We start from the raw sequence: 20,728 nt of genomic DNA, 5'->3' as shown, positions 1-20,728 counted from the left end.
CCGGGACGGGGGGGCGGGGCGGGGGCGGGGGGCGGGGCGTGGGGGCGTGGGGGGGGCAGGGTCCGGGGGGGGGCGGGGCAGGGGCCGGGGGGGGGGGGGCAGGGGCCGGGGGGGCGGGGCGGGGCCGGGCGGGGGGGGGCGGGGCGGGGCCGGGGGGGGGCGGGGCGGGGCCGGGGGGGCGGGGCGGGGCGGGGCGGGGGGGGGCGGGGCGGGGGGGGGGGGGGGGGGCGGGGCGGGGGGCGTGAGTGATCCGGGGGGGTATGGAGTTCGCGAGTTCAGGCCCCGGGGGCCCGGGCTCTGCAGTTGGAGTCTCGGGGGCAGTCGCCTGCTGTGCCCCCCATTGAACTGAAGCAGACTATCACCCCGTCTAATCAGCAGATTGAGCAATAACATACTGACTTCCACTCTTCCTAGCTTTGTATCCAGGAGGAGCCCATTACCTCCATCAGTGCGTCGCAGTTTCCATTTACAGACAGGAGCAGGTTACCCCCCGCCTTCACCCCGCCCAGGATCCACCGCCTCACCACCTGGAAGCCCCAGTCTAATGTTTCTGTTAGCTCCCTCCACTTGGTTAGAGATACAGCCGCCCACAGCCAGGCTGCTGACAGTAAATTAACAGCCGGGGGCCACTCTACCCACAACATGGACAGAACCCGCGGTTCAAACTGGCCGACTTTCCGCGTCCCCCGCAGCTTCCCGCAGCCGGCCGCAGCTAGCACCACGCATGCGCAGACATCTCCTCACTACATGCGCAGTGTCGACTTGTTGGTTTACGGACCAATAAAACTTCGGAAAGAGACTATCCACTAGCTTTATATTAAAACTCATTCTGTTCTGCAATAGACTAAGCATGCTTGTTTGTTTAAAATCTACTTCTTATGTGACTCATGACTGGCAGAAGTGAATGATGAACTACAGAACATGTCGTTTAAAATAATTTAAAATTAAATAATGAACGACTAACACTAAACAACTATTGTGGAACTGCTGCAAATACAAGCCGCACGGTAGCACAGTGGTTTCGCACTGTTGCTTCACAGCTCCAGGTTCAATACCTGTCTTGGGTCACTGAGGAGACTGTACGTTCTCCCCGTGCCTGCGTGGGTTTCCTCTGGATGCTCTGGTTTCCTCCAACAAATCCCAAAAGGTAATTTGAACACTTCTGAATTCTCCTCCATGTACTGAAACAAGTGCTGGAATGTGGCAACCAGGGGCTTTCCACAATAACTTAATTGCAATGCTAATGATGTAAGCCTACTTGTGACAATAAAGATTATTATTATCTCCCAGTACAACCTACTCCCAACTCCCCATCACAGGGTCACGTGATGGGGTTCCACTGCCACCTGGTGGTCAGACGTCATACAGAACATTATATACAAACTTGCCTTATGCATATCATCACAGTGACAACTGAACCCTTCAGTTTCAAGTAAATTATAACCCCTAGGACAGGCATTGTCAAACTCGGGGGCGCAGGCTGGTGTCGCGTGTGTTGCAGAGCCGTCCGTCGCGGCGCTCCCAATCACGCAAATCTGTGCGCAAACAGCTGCAGCAGCGGCTGTTAATAATGCCGGCTGCAAGCGACATTAAAATGGCCCACGAACGTGAAAAAAAAAGTTTGCCGCACTGCGAATGTGTGCCGATGATCGGGCATTCATGCACAGTGCGGTCCCTTTTTTTTTAAAAGGTTGCAGCTTTTTTTACAAGTTCAGGGGGTTTATTCATTTTATTCATTTATTTATTCATTTAATTTTTATTTTTTCCATTTATTTTATTCATTTAATTTTTTTTTAACAAGTTCAAGGGAGTTTTATTTCATTAAAATCTTACAGGAAAAAATGCAGAACTTTGGACAGTGGCGACTCCATACTTTCCGACACCGGAAGGCTTCACCTTCAACCAACAGGTTCCATTGGTCGGGGGCGTGTATGAGGGCCAAAGGGACCCACAAACCCATTTCTTCCATTTTTGTCAGCAAAAAAAACAAGGTAAGAGAAAAAGGGAAATGGTTTATCACAGCTTTCAGGCAGTCAAATGTCTGTTGAAAGTAAGCTGTCCATTGAAATTTTTGACATTTCTTCTGCAAGTCCATCAATGGAGCAATCACGCTACAAAACATTTGCACAAATGTTCGATCAAATCCACTCATGCCAAGAAAATCGCATTATTTCCCCTCGTCTTGAGGGTATCGGAAGCTCCTCAAGGAAAGTGACTTGGGCCTTTCCAAATTCACTTTTGGCTAGGTTTATCACCAAACCCGCCTCCTGAAGTCGATCAAGTAACTCCATCAGATGCTTTAAAAATGATCTTTCCATGTCTAGCTGAAAATTACCAGATCATCGATGTGTGCCGCACAATTGGGTAATCCTGAAATAACTTTGTTAGTTAACCGCTGAAATATGGCTGGGGCGTTTTTCATGCCAAATGGCATAACTTTGAATTGGTATATACCATCTGGAGTCACAAAAGCTAAAATCTCCTTTGCACTTTGGATAAAGGTAAGTAATATACCGCAAGGCAAGAATTATAGCTGGGGGAAAGGCAATTATGATGCTATTCGGCAAGATTTAGGATGTATAGGATGGGAAAGGAAACTGCAGGGGATGGGTACAATCGAAATGTGGAGCTTTTTCAAGGAACAACTACTGCGTGTCCCTTGATAAGTATGTACCTGTCAGGCAGGGAGGAAGTTGTCGAGCAAGGGAACCATGGTTTACTAAGGAAGTTGAAGCACTTGTCAAGAGGAAGGAAAAGGCTTACGTTAGGATGAGACATGAAGGCTCAGTTAGGGCACTGGAGAGTTACAAGTTAGCCAGGAAGGACCTAAAGGGAGAGTTAAGAAGAGCGAGGATGAGGACACGAAAAGTTGTTGGCGGATAGGATCAAGGAAACCTAAGGCTTTCTATAGGTATATCAGGAACAAAAGAATGACTAGGGTAAGGGCCAATCGGATTAGGGCCAATCAAGGATAGTAGTGGAAAGTTGTGTGTGGAATCAGAGGAGATAGGGGAAGCGTTAAATGGATATTTGTCGTCAGTGTTTACACTGGAGAAAGACAATGTTGTCGAGGAGAATACTCAGGTACAGTCAACCAGGCTAGATGGGATTGAGGTTCACAAGGAGGAGGTGTTAGCAATTTTGGAAAGTGTAAAAATAGATAAATCCCCTGGGACAGATGGGATTTATCCTAGGATTCTCTGGGAAGCCAGGGAGGAGATTGCAGAACCTTTGTCCTTGATCTTTATGTCGTCTTTGTCAACAGGAATAGTGCCGGAAGACTGGAGGATAGCAAATGTTGTCCCCTTGTTCAAGAAGGGGAGTAGAGACAACCCTGGTAATTATAGACCTGTGAACCTTACTTCGGTTGTGGGTAAAATGTTGGAAAAGGTTATAAGAGATAGGGTTTATAATCATCTTGAAAAGAACAGGTTGATTAGCGATACTCAACACGGTTTTGTTGAAGGGTAGGTCATGCCTCACAAACCTTATTGAGTTTTTTGAGAAGGTGACCAAACAGGTGGTTGATGTGGTGTATATGGATTTCAGTAAGGTTCCCCATGCTAGGCTATTGCAGAAAATACGGAAGTATGGGATTGAAGGTGATTTAGTGGTTTGGATCAGTAATTGGCTAGCTGAAAGAAGACAGAGGGTGGTGGTTGATGGCAATGTCATCCTGGAGTTCAGTACTAGTGGTGTACCGCAAGGATCTGTTTTGGGGCCACTGCTGTTTGTCATTTTTATAAATGACCTGGAAGAGGGTGTAGAAGGATGGGTTAGTAAATTTGCAGATGACACGAAGGTCGGTGGAGTTGTGGATAGTGCTGAAGGATGTTATAGGTTGCAGAGGGACATAGATAAGCTGCAGAGCTGGGCTGAGAGGTGGCAGATGGAGTTTAATGCGGGAAAAGTGTGAGGTGGTTCACTTTGGAAGGAGTAACAGGAATGCAGAGTACTGGCTAATGGCAAGATTCTTGGTACTGTAGATGAACAGAGAGATCTCGGCATCCAGGTACATAAATCCCTGAAAGTTGCCACCCAGGTTAATAGGGCTGTTAAGAAGGCATATGGTGTGCTAGCCTTTATCAGTAGGGGGATTGAGTTTCGAGCTATAGGTCATGCTGCAGCTGTACAAAACTCTGGTCCGGCCGCACCTGGAGTACTGCGTGCAGTTCTGGTCACCACATTATAGGAAGGATGTGGAAGCTTTGGAAAGGGTTCAGAGGAGATTTAATAGGATGTTGTCTGGTATGGAGGGAAGGTCTTACGAGGAAAGGCTCAGTGACTTGAGGTTGTTTTCGTTAGAGAGGAGAAGGCTAGGGCAGCACGGTGGCCCTAGTAGTTAGGCACAACCGCCTCACGGCGCTGAGGGTCCCAGGTTCGATCCCGGCTCTGGGTCCTGTCCGTGTGGAGTTTGCACATTCTCCCCGTGTCTGCGTGGGTTTCGCCCCCACAACCCAAAAATGTGCAGAGTAGGTGGATTGGCCACGCTAAATTGCCCCTTAATTGGAAAAAATAATTGGGTAATCTAAATTTATTTTTTTAAAAAAAATTTTTTAAAGAGAGAAGGCTGAGAGGTGACTTAATAGAGACATATAAGATAGTCAGAGGGTTAGATAGGGTGGACAGTGAGAGTCTTTTTCCTCGGATGGTGATGACCAACACGAAGGGACATAGCTTTAAATTGAGGGGTGGTAGATATAGGACAGATGTCAGAGGCAGTTTCTTTACTCAGAGAGTAGTAGGGGTGTGGAACGCCCTGCCTGCAACAGTAGTAGACTCACCAATTTAAGGGCATTTAAGTGGTCACTGGATAGACATATGGATGAAAATGGAATAGTGTAGGTCAGATAGGCTTCAGATGGTTTCACGGGTCGGCACAACATCGAGGGCCGAAGGGCCCAATACTGCGCTGTAATGTTCTATGTTCTATGTTAACCTTTAAGTAAACCCAGTTTGGAAATAAAAGCTGATTGTCCCACTTTCTCAACGCAATCCTCCAAACGTGGGATAGGATAAGAGTCCATTCTTGTAACTGCATTAACCTTTCTATAATCCACACACAAACCGTTGGGTACCGTCTAGTTTAGGTACCATCACTATGGGTGAGCTACATTGACTGCAACCCACTTCAATTATGCCATTTTTAAGCATACTCTCAATCTCTTTGTTAACGTGTGCCAATTTTAAAGGGTTAAGTCTATATGGATGTTGTTTGATCGGAACAGCCTTTCCCACATCTCCATCATGTAGAGCCATTTTAGTACTTCCCAATTTATCTCTACAAACTTGCCCATGTGATATCAATAACTCTTTCTGGTCAGTTAGTTTTTCCCCTGGAAGGTTACTCAACAATTATCCCAATTTTAAGAACATCCTCATTTTCCAATCTAATTTGAGGTATGTCAAATTCACAGTCATCTGGACTTGGTTCGTCACTTTGAGTTAGAATCATTAAAACCTCCTCCTTTTCTCTCCTTCCCTTTCAAAGTATCTTTTAAGCATATTCACATGACACACTCAGTGAGTCTTCCTTCTATCTGGTGTTTTTACCACATAATTCACCTCACTTGGAAAACTTTATCTCCACAGGCAAAACTACGAACTTTGGATTTCTTGTCCACTATCTCATTTCATCACATTTTGTGCAACTTTTAATGTTGTCTAGCCAATTTACCTGCTCTATTTAATTGTTCCCTAAATTTTGACACGTAATTCAATAATGGAATTTCTGATTTCTCACTCACCAATTTTTCCTTAATCAATTTAAGTGGTTCTCTTACCTCATGACCAAAAATTAGTTTCAAAAGGAGGTGGATCCCTAATTGCAAACAGTACGAATGGAATTTCTTTATCCCAATCCTCTGGATAATCATGACAATAAACCCTCAACATTGTCTTTAATGTCTGATGCCACCTTTCTAACGCTCCCTGCGATTCTGGATGGTACGCAGTTGATTTAAATTGTTTTATTCCTAAGCTATCCATAACTTCTTTGAATAACCTTGAGGTAAAATTTGATCCTTGATCCAATTGTATTTCTGTGGCTAGTCCATATCCAGTAAAGAATTTAAGTAAATCCTCCATAATCTTTTTAGCTGTAATATTACGTACTGAAATGGCCTCTGGAAACATAGTAGACACATCCATTATAGTCAAAAAATATTGATTCCCACTTTTTGTTTAGGAAGCGTCCTACGCAACCAATTAAGACCCTTGCTGGAATGGGTATTAAGGGCGCTGGTTTCATCACCGCTTGAGGTTTCCCTATCACTTGACATGTGCGACATGATTGACAAAATTTAACTACATCTTTATGTAGTCCAGGCCAATAAAAATGGTTTTGTATTTTAGCTTGAGTTTTTCCTTATTCCCAATGACCTCCCACTGGTACCTCATGTGCAACTCGCAACACCTCCTTTCTATACCCTACCGGCAATACTACTTTATGAACTTCTGCCCACTTTTCATCCGCCTGCCTATGTACAGGTCTCCATTTTCTCATTAAGACATCACTTTTACGGTAATACACTCTGGTATACTCAGATTCCTCTTCCGTATATGCTGTCTGACACATCCGTTTTATTTCTACATCTTTCTGTGTAACCTCCGCCAATTCTCCTGAACTAAAAATATCCACCATCATCCTCCACCTGTTCTTGTTCTTTTTCAACCATCTGATCAAAAATAGTTTCTGATAATTGCCTTCAACTTCAGCTTAGAACATAGAACGATACAGCGCAGTACAGGCCCTTCGGCCCACGATGTTGCACCGACAGGGAAAAAAACTAAAGGCCATCTAACCTACACTATGCCCTTATCATCCACATGCTTATCCAATAAACTTTTAAATGCCCTTAATGTTGGCGTGTTCACTACTGTTGCAGGTAGGGCATTCCACGGCCTCACCACTCTTTGCGTAAAAAACCCACCTCTGACCTCTGTCCTATATCTATTACCCCTCAATTTAAGGCTATGTCCCCTCGTGCTAGCCACCTCCATCCGCGGGAGAAGGCTCTCACTGTCCACCCTATCTAACCCTCTGATCATTTTGTATGCCTCTATTAAGTCACCTCTTAACCTCCTTCTCTCTAACGAAAACAACCTCAAGTCCATCAGCCTTTCCTCATAAGATTTTCCCTCCATACCAGGCAACATCCTGGTAAATCTCCTCTGCACCCGTTCCAAAGCTTCCACGTCCTTCCTATAATGAGGCGACCAGAACTGTACGCAATACTCCAAATGCGGCCGTACTAGAGTTTTGTACAACTGCAACATGACCTCATGGCTCCGGAACTCAATCCCCTCTACCAATAAAGGCCACAACACCATAGGCCCTTCTTCACAACCCTATCACCTGGGTGGCAACTTTCAGGGATCTATGTACATGGACACCGAGATCCCTCTGCTCATCCACACAACCAATAATTTTACCATTAGCCAAATATTCCGCATTCCTGTTATTCTTTCCAAAGTGAATCACCTCACACTTCTCCACATTAAACTCCATTTGCCACCTCTCAGCCCAGCTCTGCAGCTTATCTATGTCCCTCTGTAACCTGCAACATCCTTCCGCACTGTCTCCAACTCCACCGACTTTAGTGTCGTCTGCAAATTTACTCACCCATCCTTCTGCGCCCTCCTCTAGGTCATTTATAAAAATGACAATCAGCAACGGCCCCAGAACAGATCCTTGTGGTACGCCACTCGTAACTGAACTCCATTCTGAACATTTCCCATCAACTACCACTCTCTGTCTTCTTTCAACTAGCCAATTTCTGATCCACATCTCTAAATCACCCTCAATCCCCAGCCTCCATATTTTCTGCAATAGCCGACCGTGGGGAACCTTATCAAACGCTTTACTGAAATCCATATACACCACATCAACTGCTCTACCCTCGTCTACCTGTTCAGTCACCTTCTCAAAGAACTCGATAAGGTTGTGAGGCATGACCTACCCTTCACAAAACCATGCTGACTATCCCTAATCATATTATTCCTATCTAGATGATTATAAATCGTATCTTTTATAATCCTCTCCAAGACTTTACCCACCACAGACGTTAGGCTCACCGGCCTATAGTTACCGGGGTTATCTATACTCCCCTTCTTGAACAAAGGGACCACATTTGCTATCCTCCAGTCCCTCTGGCACTATTCCTGTAGCCCAATGATGACCTAAAAATCAAAGCCAAAGGCTCAGCAATCTCTTCCCTGGCTTCCCAGAGAATCCTGGGATAAATCCCATCCGGCCCCGGGGACTTATCTATTTTCACCTTGTCCAGAATTGCCAACACTTCTTCCCTACGCACCTCAATGCCATCTATTCTAATAGCCTGGGTCTCAGCATTCTCCTCCACAATATTATCTTTTTCTTGAGTGAATACTGACGAAAAGTATTCATTTAGTATCTCGCTTATCTCCTCAGCCTCCACACACACTTCCCACTGGCCTTGACTGGCCCTACTCTTACCCTAGTCATTCTTTTATTCCTGACATACCTATAGAAAGCTTTTGTGTTTTCCTTGATCCTACCTGCCAAAGACTTCTCATGTCCCCTCCTTGCTCGTCTCAGCTCTCTCTTTAGATCCTTCCTCGCTTCCTTGTAACTATCAAGCGCCCCAACTGAAACTTCACGCCTCATCTTCACATAGGCCTCCTTCTTCCTCTTAACAAGAGATTCCACTTCTTTGGTAAACCACGGTTCTCTCGCTTCGACCCCTTCCTCCCTGCCCCTCCCTCCCTGTTCTACTCCTTTCCCCCCCTTCCCTTCTGAGCAACAGGGACAGACTCCGTACCAGAGTAGTGAAATCTTCACTCTTTGATTTCTCCTCTTGTCTTAACATGTGACTTTGCGACCTTGTTACATTCACAATCCGGAAAAATCCCAGAATATTCGTCTTTCAACATTTCAGTTGTCCGATTTTCCATTGGCTATCAACCACAGTCGACATCACTCCCACCAGCAATCAGCTATATCATTACCCAAGATAAACTGTGTTCCTGGAGAAGATAGTTTCTCTATTACTCCTACTACCACTTCACCATTCTGCACTGGACTTTCCAACCTTACCTTATATAATGGAACACTACACCTCTCACCCTGAATTCCACATATTACCACCTTTTCTGGCAACATTCTTCCAAGCTATATAACACCTCATCTCTTATCATTAAAGATTGACTAGCTCCCGTATCTCTTAAAATTGTGACTCCTTTATCTCCTCCTCATACACATGAGTAAAGTTTACCCACACAAGTAAATTATTTAAAGAGATCTGGCACTTCTTATCAATCACTCTCTTGATCAGGCTGTACAATCTTTTTTCTTAAGTTATTTTTTTAAAAATTTTCAATAATTTTACAAGCCACTACAAAATGAAAAACAACAAAAAGAAAACATAACAGTAAAAAAGAAAACAACTTAACCATTTAACAGTTTACCTTTTAACAAATAAGTGTGGGGGTATTTGCCCTTTACAAATGAAATCCATCCACCGCCCAACCACCCGCCCCCGCCCCCCACCTCTCCCCCCCCCCCCCTCCCCCCCCCCCCCCCCCCCTTCCCTCTCTGGACTGCTGCTTGCGGACCTCCGCCTAACGTTCCGCGAGAAAGTCAAAGAACGGTTGCCACCGTCCCTGGAGAACCCCTGCATGGGCCCTCGCAAGGCAACTTTAATCCTCTCTAACTTGAAGAAATCCCCCCATGACACTGACCAAGCCTCTTCGCTTGAGGTTTTGCGTCCCTCACGTTAACAAGAACCTTCCTCCGGGCTACCAAGGAGGCAAAGGCCAGAACTGCCGGCCTCTTTCGACTCCTGATACTCCCGGATCGCTGATACCCCGAATATCATTATCCCCCAGCTCGGTTTTAACCCAAGTGTCCAAGACCTGGACGTAGCCCTTGCGAAGACTTTCCCAAAATCTGTAAGTGCCGGGCATGCCCAGAACATACGGACATGGTTTGCTGGGCTCCTGAGCCACCTCACACACCTGTCCTCACCCCAAGAACTTACTCATTCTCTCCACTGTCATAATGCGCCGTGTGCCACCTTAAACTGCAATCAGGCTAATCCTGGCACAAGATGAGGAGGAATTGACCCTGCCCAGGGCGTCAACCCACATGCCCTCATCCAGCTCCTCACCCAGCTCCTCCCACTTACCCTTCAAGGTTCCTCCACCGAGGCCGTCCTGCAGTCTCCTGATATATTTCCGATATCCTGCCATCCCCTACCCACACGCCTGAGACCCACCCTATCCTGCATCCTCGAGAAGGCAGCAGCGGGAATTCCCCACCTGCTTTTTCACGAACGCCCCGAACCTGCATATACCTAAAGGTATTCCCGGAGGTAGCCCAATCTCCTCCAGCGCCCTCAGACTAGCAAAAGTTCATCATGAACAAGTCCCCCATCCTTCTGATACCCTCCCTGTGCCAACTTAGGAACCCCCCGTCTATTCTGCCGGGAATGAACCTGTGATGATTCTGTATCGGGGCCCAGACTGAAGCCCTACCTCCCCCTCTCCCTCCACAACCCATTTCCGAATCATGGATATATTCGCTGCCCAGTAATAGCTGCAAAAGTTGGCAGCGCCAACCTCCCCCCCCCCCCCCCCCCCCCCCCCCCCCCCCCCCCCCCCCCCCCCCCCCCCCTCCTCGACTGCGCTCCAAGAACAGTCTCTTAACACGCGGGGTCTTATTTGCCCACACAAATCCCGCAATAATCCTATTTACCCGCTTGAAAAAGGACTTGGGGTTGAGGATGGGATGTCCCATCCAGCTCCAGGGGCCTCGGGACAGCATCGTGGTCACATACGCCCCAGCGTCCGACCCCTCCACACCTTCAGGGAGACCCAGAACCCGCAGGTTCTGCCTCCTGCCTATTCTCCAGGTCCTCCAGCTTCTCCTGCCATTTTTTGTGCAGCGCCTCGTGCACCTCCACTCTAACCACCAGGCCCAGAATCTCGTCCTCATTATCAGAGGCCTTGTTGATCGCCATCCCCTGCAACTTCTGGGTGTCCGCCAACCTTTCAATCGACGCCTTCATAGGGACCAGCATCTCCGCTTTTAAATCCGCAAAGCAGCTTCTTGAAAACTCCTGCTGCTCCCATGACCACTGGGCCCACACTGCCTGATCCCTGCCAGCCGCCATCTTGCTTTTTCGTGCCCGTTCTCCTCTCTTCTGCAAAGCCGCTTTTTTGATCGCCCCATTCCTGGTCCACTCCATACAGCGCTGGGGGACCCTCACTAGTTCCTTCCCACACCGGGAATCGTCGTCAAAGTGCCGCTGGAGCTCCGTAAAAGGGCCCAAAAGTCTGTTACCGGCGGGAGCTGCCAACCATGCGACCTAACTAGGCATAGCCGCAACCGAAAGTCCAAGATGAATTTTTCAATGCCTTCTTAACTAATCTCCGCCTGCTAGCACTGTACTGCAACTTTGGTGATATTGCTGACTCCATGATCAGAGACCAAGGGCGAAATTCTCCCCCCCCCCCACGACGGGTGGGAGAATAGGGGGAGGGCCTTCCCGACTTTTTTTGACGCCCTCCCGCTATTCTCCCCCCCCCCCCGCCGAAATCCCGACAAGAATCGCTGCCGCCGTTTTTTTACGGCTGGCAGCGATTCTCAGCTGTTAGAAGGGCCGAAGTCCCAGCCCTTTACGACCTTTTTACGAACGGCAAACACACCTGGTCCTGCCGTTCGTAAAAACGTCGTGACAAACTCTCAAAAAATAACCATGGCACCGATTGGCACGGCAGTACCACGGCCGTGCCAAGGGTGCCATGGGCCCGCGATCGGTGGGCACCGATCGCGGGCAGCGGGCCCGATGCCCGCGCACTATTTGTCCTTCCGCCGCCCCGCAGTATCAATACGCGGGGCGGCTGAGGGGCAACCCGGCCCGCGCATGCGCGGGTTTCGCGCAAAAACGCGATGACGTCACCCGCGCATGCGCGGGTGGAGTCTTCCCACCTGCGCATGCGGGCTGACGTCATATGACGCGTCAGCCGGCGCTAACTCCGGCAAGCGGGCTTAACGATTTTCGTTAAGCCCGACTTGTCGGAGCCTCCGACGTCGGGCTGCTAGCCCCGACGGGGACCAGAATCGGTCCCCCGTCGGGATAGGGGCGCGCTGCCGTAAAACCCGCCCGGGTTTTACGGCAGTTTTACGATTTCTCCCGTTTTGGGAGAATTTCGCCCCAAGTTGTGTTGGAGTTCTCTCTGAACCTCTGAGAGAGCAGCTCTTAAAAATCAAGCACATGATCCTGCCAGTCGCGATTGAAACATGTACAGGGCATGAGCACGCAATAAAATCGGTATTCCCAATACAAATCGGCTGAAAATGAGAAACTTGCCTCCCACGAGGCAGAGAGTGTACAGGCCATCTCCCGGATGCCGTGCCACAGCATTGAAGACAGCGGCCATCTCGCGCGCTTTTCCCGGAGCCCCACGCATGAGCAGGTGCAAATGGAATAACGAAGCGGCTGACACCCACACTGCGCAGGTGCAGACGTCTGCCGACCGCACTGCGCATGTGCGACGACATACACCGCATCACGATTGCCGACGTCATGACGTGCCCGGAGTGCGGCAATGCCCACTTAAAGGGACACTGACCTGCAAGAGGCAGGCGGTGTTTAAACTGCGGGAAGCCTGGACACTATGCAGCCTTCTGCAGGTCTGCACCACCAGTCAAAGGCCAGCGCTCCCCAATTCCCGATGACGGCACGTCCAGAATGTGCAACGACGATTACAGGATTCTGATCCTGGCAGTGCAACAGATCTAGAGGACGAATGTCTGGAGTCCGCCGATCGAGTGGGCATCATTACCACATGTGAACATGCCACATATAACTCATCTCGCATTCTGTGGATTCGGAGGACGATAGTGACATTTAAGGGGCATCTTGACAAATACATGAATAGGATGGGAATAGAGGGATACGGACCCCAGAAGTTTAGAAGATTTTAGTTTCGACGGGCAGCATGGTTGGTGCAGGCTTGGAGGGCCGAAGGGCCTGTTCTTGTGCTGTACTTTTCTTTGTTCTTTGTTCAAACGCATCAAGAAGTCCCCCAAGCCTGCCAGCTCCTGGACTATAACGGTAAATGCCATCATGGCACTGGGGTCCTGCCATCTACTCATCTCCAACCGGAGCACCCATGCACGGCTAAGGTTTGAAATTGTCAAGACGGACAGGGCATCCCTACTGGGCGCGCATGCCTTCAAAAAGCTAAACCTGGTGCAGGGGTTTATTAACAACATCCTCCAACGTGGATCTTCAAGCTGGCATTGACGACATCCTCGCTCAGTATCCAGATGTGTTTGACGGAATGGGCACTTGCCATATCGGTACAAGATCCTACTGCGACCTGATGCCAAGCCAGTGGTCCATGTACCACGCTGGGGTCCTGGCTCCGCTGAAGGAGCGCCTGAAGGAACAGCTCAAGGAGCTGCAGCAGCAGGGGATCATTTCCAGGGTAACCGAACCGACTGACTGGGTCAGCTCGATGGTGTGTGTTAAAAACCCTCTAGAGACCTGCGCATCTACATTGATCGCAAGGATCTCAACCAGAATATAATGTGTGAACACTACCCCATCCCGAAGCGGGAGGAACTCACCAGTGAGATGGACAAAGTTGGATGCGTCACATGGATTCTGGCAAATCCAGCTGGATTAGTCCAGCAGAAGCTCTACACCCTCAACACACCATTTGGCAGGTACTGCTATAACCGTATGCCATTCGGCATCATATCGGCATCGGAGATATTTCATCGCATCATGGAGCAGATGATGGAAGGCATCGAAGGGGTTCGTGTGTACGTGGACGACGTCATCATATGGTCCACGACCCCTGAGGAGGATGTTTCCCATCTCCAGCAGGTATTCCACCGTGTCCACGCCATTGGCTGAAGCTGAATAAGGCCAAATGTTGCTTTGGCATGTCGACACTCAAGTTCCTAGGAGACCAGATCTCTCAGCAGGGCATGTGCCCCGACACAGACAAGGCCAGGCCATGAAGGTCCCGGAAGACAAGAAGATGATATTGCGCTTCCTGGGCATGGTCAATTTTCTGGGCAAGTTCATCCCAAACATGGCCTCACACACCATGGCCCTACGAGACCTAGTGAAGAAGTCCACTGCCTTTGAGTGGAAGGCGGCCCATCAGGCAGAGTGGTTGGAGCTGAAAGCCAAGCTCATCACTGCACCCATATTGGCATTTTTCGACCCAGACAGGGAAACAAAAATCTCGACAGATGCGAGCCAGGATGGCATCGGTGCGGTCCTGCTGCAATGCGATGACATCTCATCCTCGGCACCAGTTGTCTACGCATCAAGGGCAATGACGCCCACCAAACATAGGTATGCACAAATAGAGAAGGAATGCCTCTGCCTCCTCACTGGCATTCTCAAGTTTCACGACTATGTCAACGGCCAACATTCACAGTCGAGACGGATCACAGGCCCCTGGTCCACATTATCCACAAGGACCTTAATGACATGAAACCTCGGTTGCAGCGCATCCTCCTCAAACTCAGAAGGTACGACTTTGACCTGGTGTACACGCCTGGCAAGGAGCTCATCATTGCCGATACACTGTCCCGCTCCATCACCCCCGCTCCATCACCCCCGCACCATCACCCCCGCTCCATCACCCCCGCACCATCACCCCCGCACCATCACCCCCGCCCCATCACCCCCGCTCCATCACCCCCCACCCCATCACCCCCGCTCCATCACCCCCACCCCATCACCCCGCTCCATCACCCCGCCCCATCACCCCCGCTCCATCACCCCGCTCCATCACCCCCGCCCCATCACCCCCGCTCCATCACCCCCGCACCATCACCCCCGCTCCATCACCCCCGCTCCATCACCCCGCTCCATCACCCCCGCTCCATCACCCCCACCCCATCACCCCCGCTCCATCACCCCCTGCCCCATCACCCCCGCTCCATCACCCCGCCCCATCACCCCCGTCCATCACCCCCGCTCCATCACCCCCGCTCCATCACCCCCGCCCCATCACCCCCGCCCCATCACCCCCGCTCCATCACCCCGCCCCATCACCCCCGCTCCATCACCCCCCGCTCCATCACCCCCGCTCCATCACCGTGCCTAGTGAACCGCTGAACGTCATCTGGCAAATTGAGTCACAGGTTGAGTCACAGGTGCAGCTGTGTGCTAGCACCCTCCTGGCATCTGATGAGAAGGTGATTCGTATCCGTGAGGAGACAGCCAAGGACTCCCTCTTGCAGCGTGTTATGCAACACCTAGCCAAGGCTGGCAAAAAGGGCAGTGCCCTCAATTTTTCAATGTAAAGGATGACCTGACGGTGGTTGATGGTATCCTCAAACTGGACTGGATTGTATTTCTACACAGTCTCCAGAGCTCGATGCTCCGTCAAATCCATGAGGGCCATCTGGGTGTGGAAAAGCGCAGACACAGAGCCAGGCAGGCTGTCTACTGGCCTGGGATTAGCCAGGACATCGCGAACATGGTCCTTAACTGTGCGACCTGTCAACGCTTCCAGCCAGCGCCGAGCAAGGAGACACTTCAGCAACATGAAATCGAAACCTTTCCGTGGTCCAAGGTTGGCATCGACCTCTTCCATGCAAATGGCCGTGATTATGTGTTGATCATTGATTATTTTTCCAATTACCCTGAAGTCGTGAAGCTCTCAGACCCCACATCTCGGACCGTCATTAAGGCCTCTAAGGAGACGTTCTCCATGCATGGTATCCCACTCACTGTCATGAGTGACAATGGCCCGTGCTTCAGCAGCCATGAATGGTCTGTTTGCCCAGTGGTATCAGTTCAAACACGTCACTTCTATCCCACACTATCAGCAGTCAAACCGAAAAGTTGAGAAAGGGGTGCACATAGTGAAGCAGCTCATCTGCAAGGCTGCGGATTCTGCGTCTGTGCTGCTTGCGTACAGGGCGACCCCCCACTGCATGTCGCCGGCTCAACTCCTGATGAACAGGGACCTGCGAACGACACTTCCAGCCATACACTTGCCCAATCTGGATCTGCAGAAGGTGGAGCAACTCCGAGACCGGCAAAAACAGGGCTATGATGCTCATGCCACCGATTTGCCCGTGTTATCCCGTCAGACACTGTTCGGGTCAAGATCCCTGATGGAGGCTGGTCAGCTCCAGCTGTGGTTTTTCGACAGGCTGCCCCTCGCTCGTATGTTGTGCGTCTGGTTGATGGTTCTGTTGTGCGACGAAACAGACGGGCACTGCGCAAAGTTGCCTGCCCGCAACCTCATTCTTCTCCATTTCCTTCTGTTGTTTTGCCACCTCCTGATACCTCGACTCACGAGGCCACCATTCAGGCTTTAATCCCGCCCATCAAGTCGCTGTCGTCCCCACCACCATCTCTTTGGTGGTCGACCAGGATCAGACGCAAGCCACAGAGACTGGACTTATGAACATTTGTTCTGTTTGCTATGTTCTGTGTTCTCGCATTAGACAGTTGTTTTCACATGTACATATGTTCACATTCACTGCATGTATATATGTTAATATTGGCTGTTCTTGTAACTATGTTCACACATGTCATCCAAACATAAAAAAAGGGAGATGTCATGATATGCAAACACACACATAATGATATACAGACAGGCACAAACAGCTAATGGACACAGAGAACAGGACATGACCAATAAGCAGGCAGGACACTCAGGGGTGGGATCTGAGTATAAAAGACACGAGGCACTCACACTCCACCTATTTCCATTGACGGATATCTAGAGAGTCAGTCAAGGGTGTTGGTACAATCTCCCACCTCCACCATGTGGTTAAGAGCTAGTCTGGTTCAGTCAGAGTAACCACACTTAAGTTAGCAGCGAGTCAAACTCACAGAGAACTGTGCTATTAGTTCAATAAACCTGATTAAACTAACTTCAAGGTCTGGAGTATTCTTTCGATCTAAGCTGCATCCAGTGTTACACCAGTGTACCTAACACAACAAATATATGGCCAACTGTGTATCATTATTGCTGAAACACGCTCCATGGCTGAAAAACAACCTTTTCTCTCAATTAATAAAAGCAAATTACTGTGGATGCTGGACTCTGAAACAAAAAAGAGCTTTGACAAAGGGTCATCTGGGCTCGAAACGTTAGCTCTTTTCTCCCCCTCCAGATGCTGCCAGACCTGCTGAGATTTTCCAGCATTTTCTTTCTGCTTTCCTCCCCATTCACTTTTACAATTATGCAGCCTTCTGGTAGTTTAATGATCAACAGCGAAACCCACTAACATCAATGTGACGTTAAAGACGTGCCAACTAAAATCTATTTCTCGATTTTAAAATAATCTGGAGACAGAAGGCGTTTGGATTTCTCTCTGAAGCCATGAGTTTAGCTCGGAAGGGGACGCTTTCTGCTTGGATGTGCTCCTGAATGTCAGCTCCTGCTCCTATGAACGGGCATCCTGTGGCTTTGGGGGCTGTTTGCTGTCGGGCTGCTGACTGACTCCCTCCCCCCTTTCCCAGCCACAGTCCGCGCCCCCACATTCCGATTATTCCCGCATGTTTGCGCCGTTGTGGTCACACCGCGTTACGCTGCTCGGGTTTGCGTCTTGTGAGGAAGCTGCAGCAGCAGCAGCTCCGGGCCGGCCTCGCCATGTCGCTGACGGCTCGCTGGCTCTGCTGCTCCCGGGCTCTGGCTTGGGCAGGCCCCGCCGCCAAAGGCCGCAGCCGGTGGAGGCGCCTCAGTAAGACAGACTTTCGCTTTGTTAATCTACTTTGGGGGGGTTGGATATTAAATGAAAACACGTCGATTTAACTAACGTTTAATTTGGAAAGGTTCGGCCTTCTAAAAAATAAATAAATCGGGCGCTGCTTGTTGTCTGGCTGAAATGTGACGTTTTAAGTAAATCTGATGCTTAAAAGTATTATCGGCAAGGCTGTGTTAATCTGCGTTTCTGGCCTTGCATTAAGTAAATAACCCTTAGACGCTTCACGGAATCATGGTTATGAAACAAACGGGTAATTCGGCCTGTCGGGCCTCGACTGGCTCTCTGTAAGAGCAAGTGATCTGTGTGTGTGTGTGCCAGCTGCGACTCTGATGGTAGTACCACCCCTCCCTCGCAATCACAAGGTTCATGTCCCAATCTTGCATTTTAGCAAAAAAAATCAACCAAAATACCCGCACTGAGGGAGAATTGCACAGTTGCAGGTCCTGTCTTTCAAATGAGACGTTAAACCTGTGCCTGATAGTGTGAAGAAGATCCCCTTGGCTCCATTTTCAAGTCGAGCAGGATAGTTATATCTATGTTTTGTACTCCGTTATACTCTCCACTTCAACAAGCTTTTTCCTAGAGTCACATCAATCATAAAAGTTATTTACTTTTGTAGGGACTACCCATAAATATGGCACCACCCTCTGAAACTATCTTGACTCTCCTCTGTTCCAGCTACATCTATTACTACTTGAATGTGATGATGTGGAGATGCCGGCGTTGGACTGGGGTGAGCACAGTAAGAAGTCTTACAACACCAGGTTAAAGTCCAACAGGTTGTTTCAAACACGAGCTTTCGGAGCACGGCTCCTTCTTCAGGTGAAGAAGGAGCCGTGCTCCGAAAGCTCGTGTTTGAAACAAACCTGTTGGACTTTAACCTGGTGTTGTAAGACTTCTTACTGTACTTGAATGTGGACACGTCAGTCGCTTGCATTGTCAATGCTTCCAAGCTCATCTGCTCGGTACTTTTACCACAAGGGTGAAAACCACTGTAGATTTTTACACTAGCTTCAAACGAGGCAATCTTAGAGTTTTTTCCTCATGAAATCCAAACTGCGATTAAGTCCCACCTGCATTCAAAGCAGCGAAGAATTAAGTTAACTTTTTCTCTGCTTACAGAGAAGCAATGATGTAGTGGTTGTTTTGTTCTGCTCTTGACGTAGCATAAGCTTCTTTCTTGATGTGCACTCTGACAAAGGAAGGTTCAGACTTGGAGATAGCTTTAACACATTTATTAAACTGTTAACGATTCTCCTACTTGGATTCGACTCTCCTGTTAATCCTGCTATAGCTACTCAGACTATCTAACCAGTCTGCTGCAATCCACGTGGTGGGTGTGCTGTGTTCCAAATCAACCCTGTCTACTCACTAAGTGTCTCCACTGGAAAGAAGAAGATCATGTGTGCTGTGTCCTTATATATGTGTTGGTGTAATGCCCCCCCCCTGTGGTAGTGTCATCTCTGTGTGTGCGGGCAGCACGGTGGCCTAGTGGTTAGCACAGCTGCCTCACGGCGCTGAGGTCCCAGGTTCGATCCCGGCTCTGGGTCACTGTCCGTGTGGATTTTGCACATTCTCCCCGTGTCTGCATGGGTTTCGCCCCCACAATCCAAAAATGTGCAGGTTAGGTGGATTGGCCACGCTAAATTGCCCCCTTAATTGGAAAAAATAATTGGGTAATCTAAATTAAAAAAAAACAAAAAAACAAAAATCAGTGTGTGTGTGTCGTGAATGCCCATTGGACGTGTCCTATCTTACTGGCCTATTGGTTGAATGTCCGTGTGTCATGTCTCTGGTGCTCCCTCTAGTGTCTAGCTAGACTATGTGTATTTACATTAACCCCTTGTGTATTTACAGTGATGCATATGACCACAGTGGTATTATCACTGGACTAGTAATCCAATGACCTAGGGTAATGCGCTTGGGACACTGGTTCGAATCCCACCAGAGCAAATGCTCGTTATTGACCTTTCAACTAAGGGGAACAGCTGCTTTATATCCACCCTGTCCATAACCCTCACAACGTACACATCTCAATCAGATTGTCCCCTCCCCGCCTTCCCTGCTCTAAAGAAAATTAGATGAAAAAGTGTACAATTCTGCCAAGGTTATTGGCAGGTGAGAAGATTGGACCGCTTTATAAATAACAACAAAGGATGATTTTAAAAAAGGATGGATGGAGAAAGTAAAGTATGAGTGGAAGCTAGTGAGAAATATAAAAACAGATAGAGTTTCTACAGGTATTAAAAAAAGGAAAAGAGTAATTAAAGTGATCATTAGTCCTCTAGAGAGTGAGTCTGTGATATTAATAATGGAAAATAATGGAATAGTGAATGAATTCTTGAACGGGGTGTCACATTTTAAAATCCTCTGGCATTCCTCCCGATCTGGGGAAGACTGGAAGAATATGGCAGATCATTGTGCGATCTCCATCCGCTGATTAACTTGAATTTTTTAACCTTCATCGGAGGATTGATGAAAGTAGTGTATTTGATGTAATCCGTATAGTTATTAAACTTGGAAGTGTGACAGATAGCGAGGATGATACCAGTCAATTGCAAAAAGACATTGATAGGCCAGCAAATACGTGGCAGATGGAATATAGTACAGAGAAGTGTGACGTGATGCATCTTGACAGAAGGGATAGGAACAAAGACAATTACAACACAGGAGCAGGCTCTTCGACCCTCCAAGCCTGCACCCATGCTGCCCTTCTGAACTGAAACCGCCTAACCTTCCGGGGACCATATACCTCTACTCCCATCCTATTCATTATTTATCAAGGCGCCACTTAAAAGTCACCATTGTATCTGATTCCACTACCTCCCCTGACAGCGACTTCCAGGCTCCCACCACCTGTGTAAAAAAAAACTTGATTCGTACATCTCCTTTAAACCATACCTCTTAAAAAAATTAAATATTTTTTCGTTCTTTAAGGGGATGTGGTTTTGCTCTCTAAACCTGCTTTTGTTGCCCATCCCTGAT

At 48.6% G+C, this 20,728-nt stretch overlaps 2 protein-coding genes across 7 annotated transcripts in view; one reads left to right on the top strand and one right to left on the bottom strand.

Moving 5' to 3' along the window:
- Positions 1-732, bottom strand: part of pgm3 (phosphoglucomutase 3) — a 121,343-nt gene extending 120,611 nt beyond the window's left edge. Inside the window, exon 1 of one of the 2 annotated variants that reach the window (XM_038802424.1) lies at positions 637-732. The gene's annotated coding sequence lies outside the window, so the exon portion shown is untranslated. The remainder of the gene's footprint in view (positions 1-636) is intronic. The other variant, XM_038802433.1, reaches the window with a different exon arrangement.
- A 16,609-nt stretch (positions 733-17,341) lies between these two features.
- serac1 (serine active site containing 1) overlaps positions 17,342-20,728 on the top strand; it is a 192,665-nt gene continuing 189,278 nt past the window's right edge. For 2 of the 5 annotated variants that reach the window (XR_005461303.1, XR_005461305.1), the window contains exon 1: positions 17,342-17,719. Coding sequence is in view for 2 of the 5 variants with exons in the window: in XM_038802404.1 (XP_038658332.1) it covers positions 17,629-17,719 (91 nt within the window). In the remaining 3 variants the exon portion in view is untranslated. The remainder of the gene's footprint in view (positions 17,720-20,728) is intronic. The other 3 variants (XR_005461304.1, XM_038802404.1, XM_038802391.1) reach the window with 3 other exon arrangements.

The sequence above is a fragment of the Scyliorhinus canicula genome, chromosome 1, assembly GCF_902713615.1.
Source record: "Scyliorhinus canicula chromosome 1, sScyCan1.1, whole genome shotgun sequence".
NCBI lineage: Eukaryota > Metazoa > Chordata > Chondrichthyes > Carcharhiniformes > Scyliorhinidae > Scyliorhinus > Scyliorhinus canicula.
The sequence above is the reverse complement of the archived record's forward strand: the minus strand, read 5'-3'. Positions and strand labels throughout refer to the sequence as shown.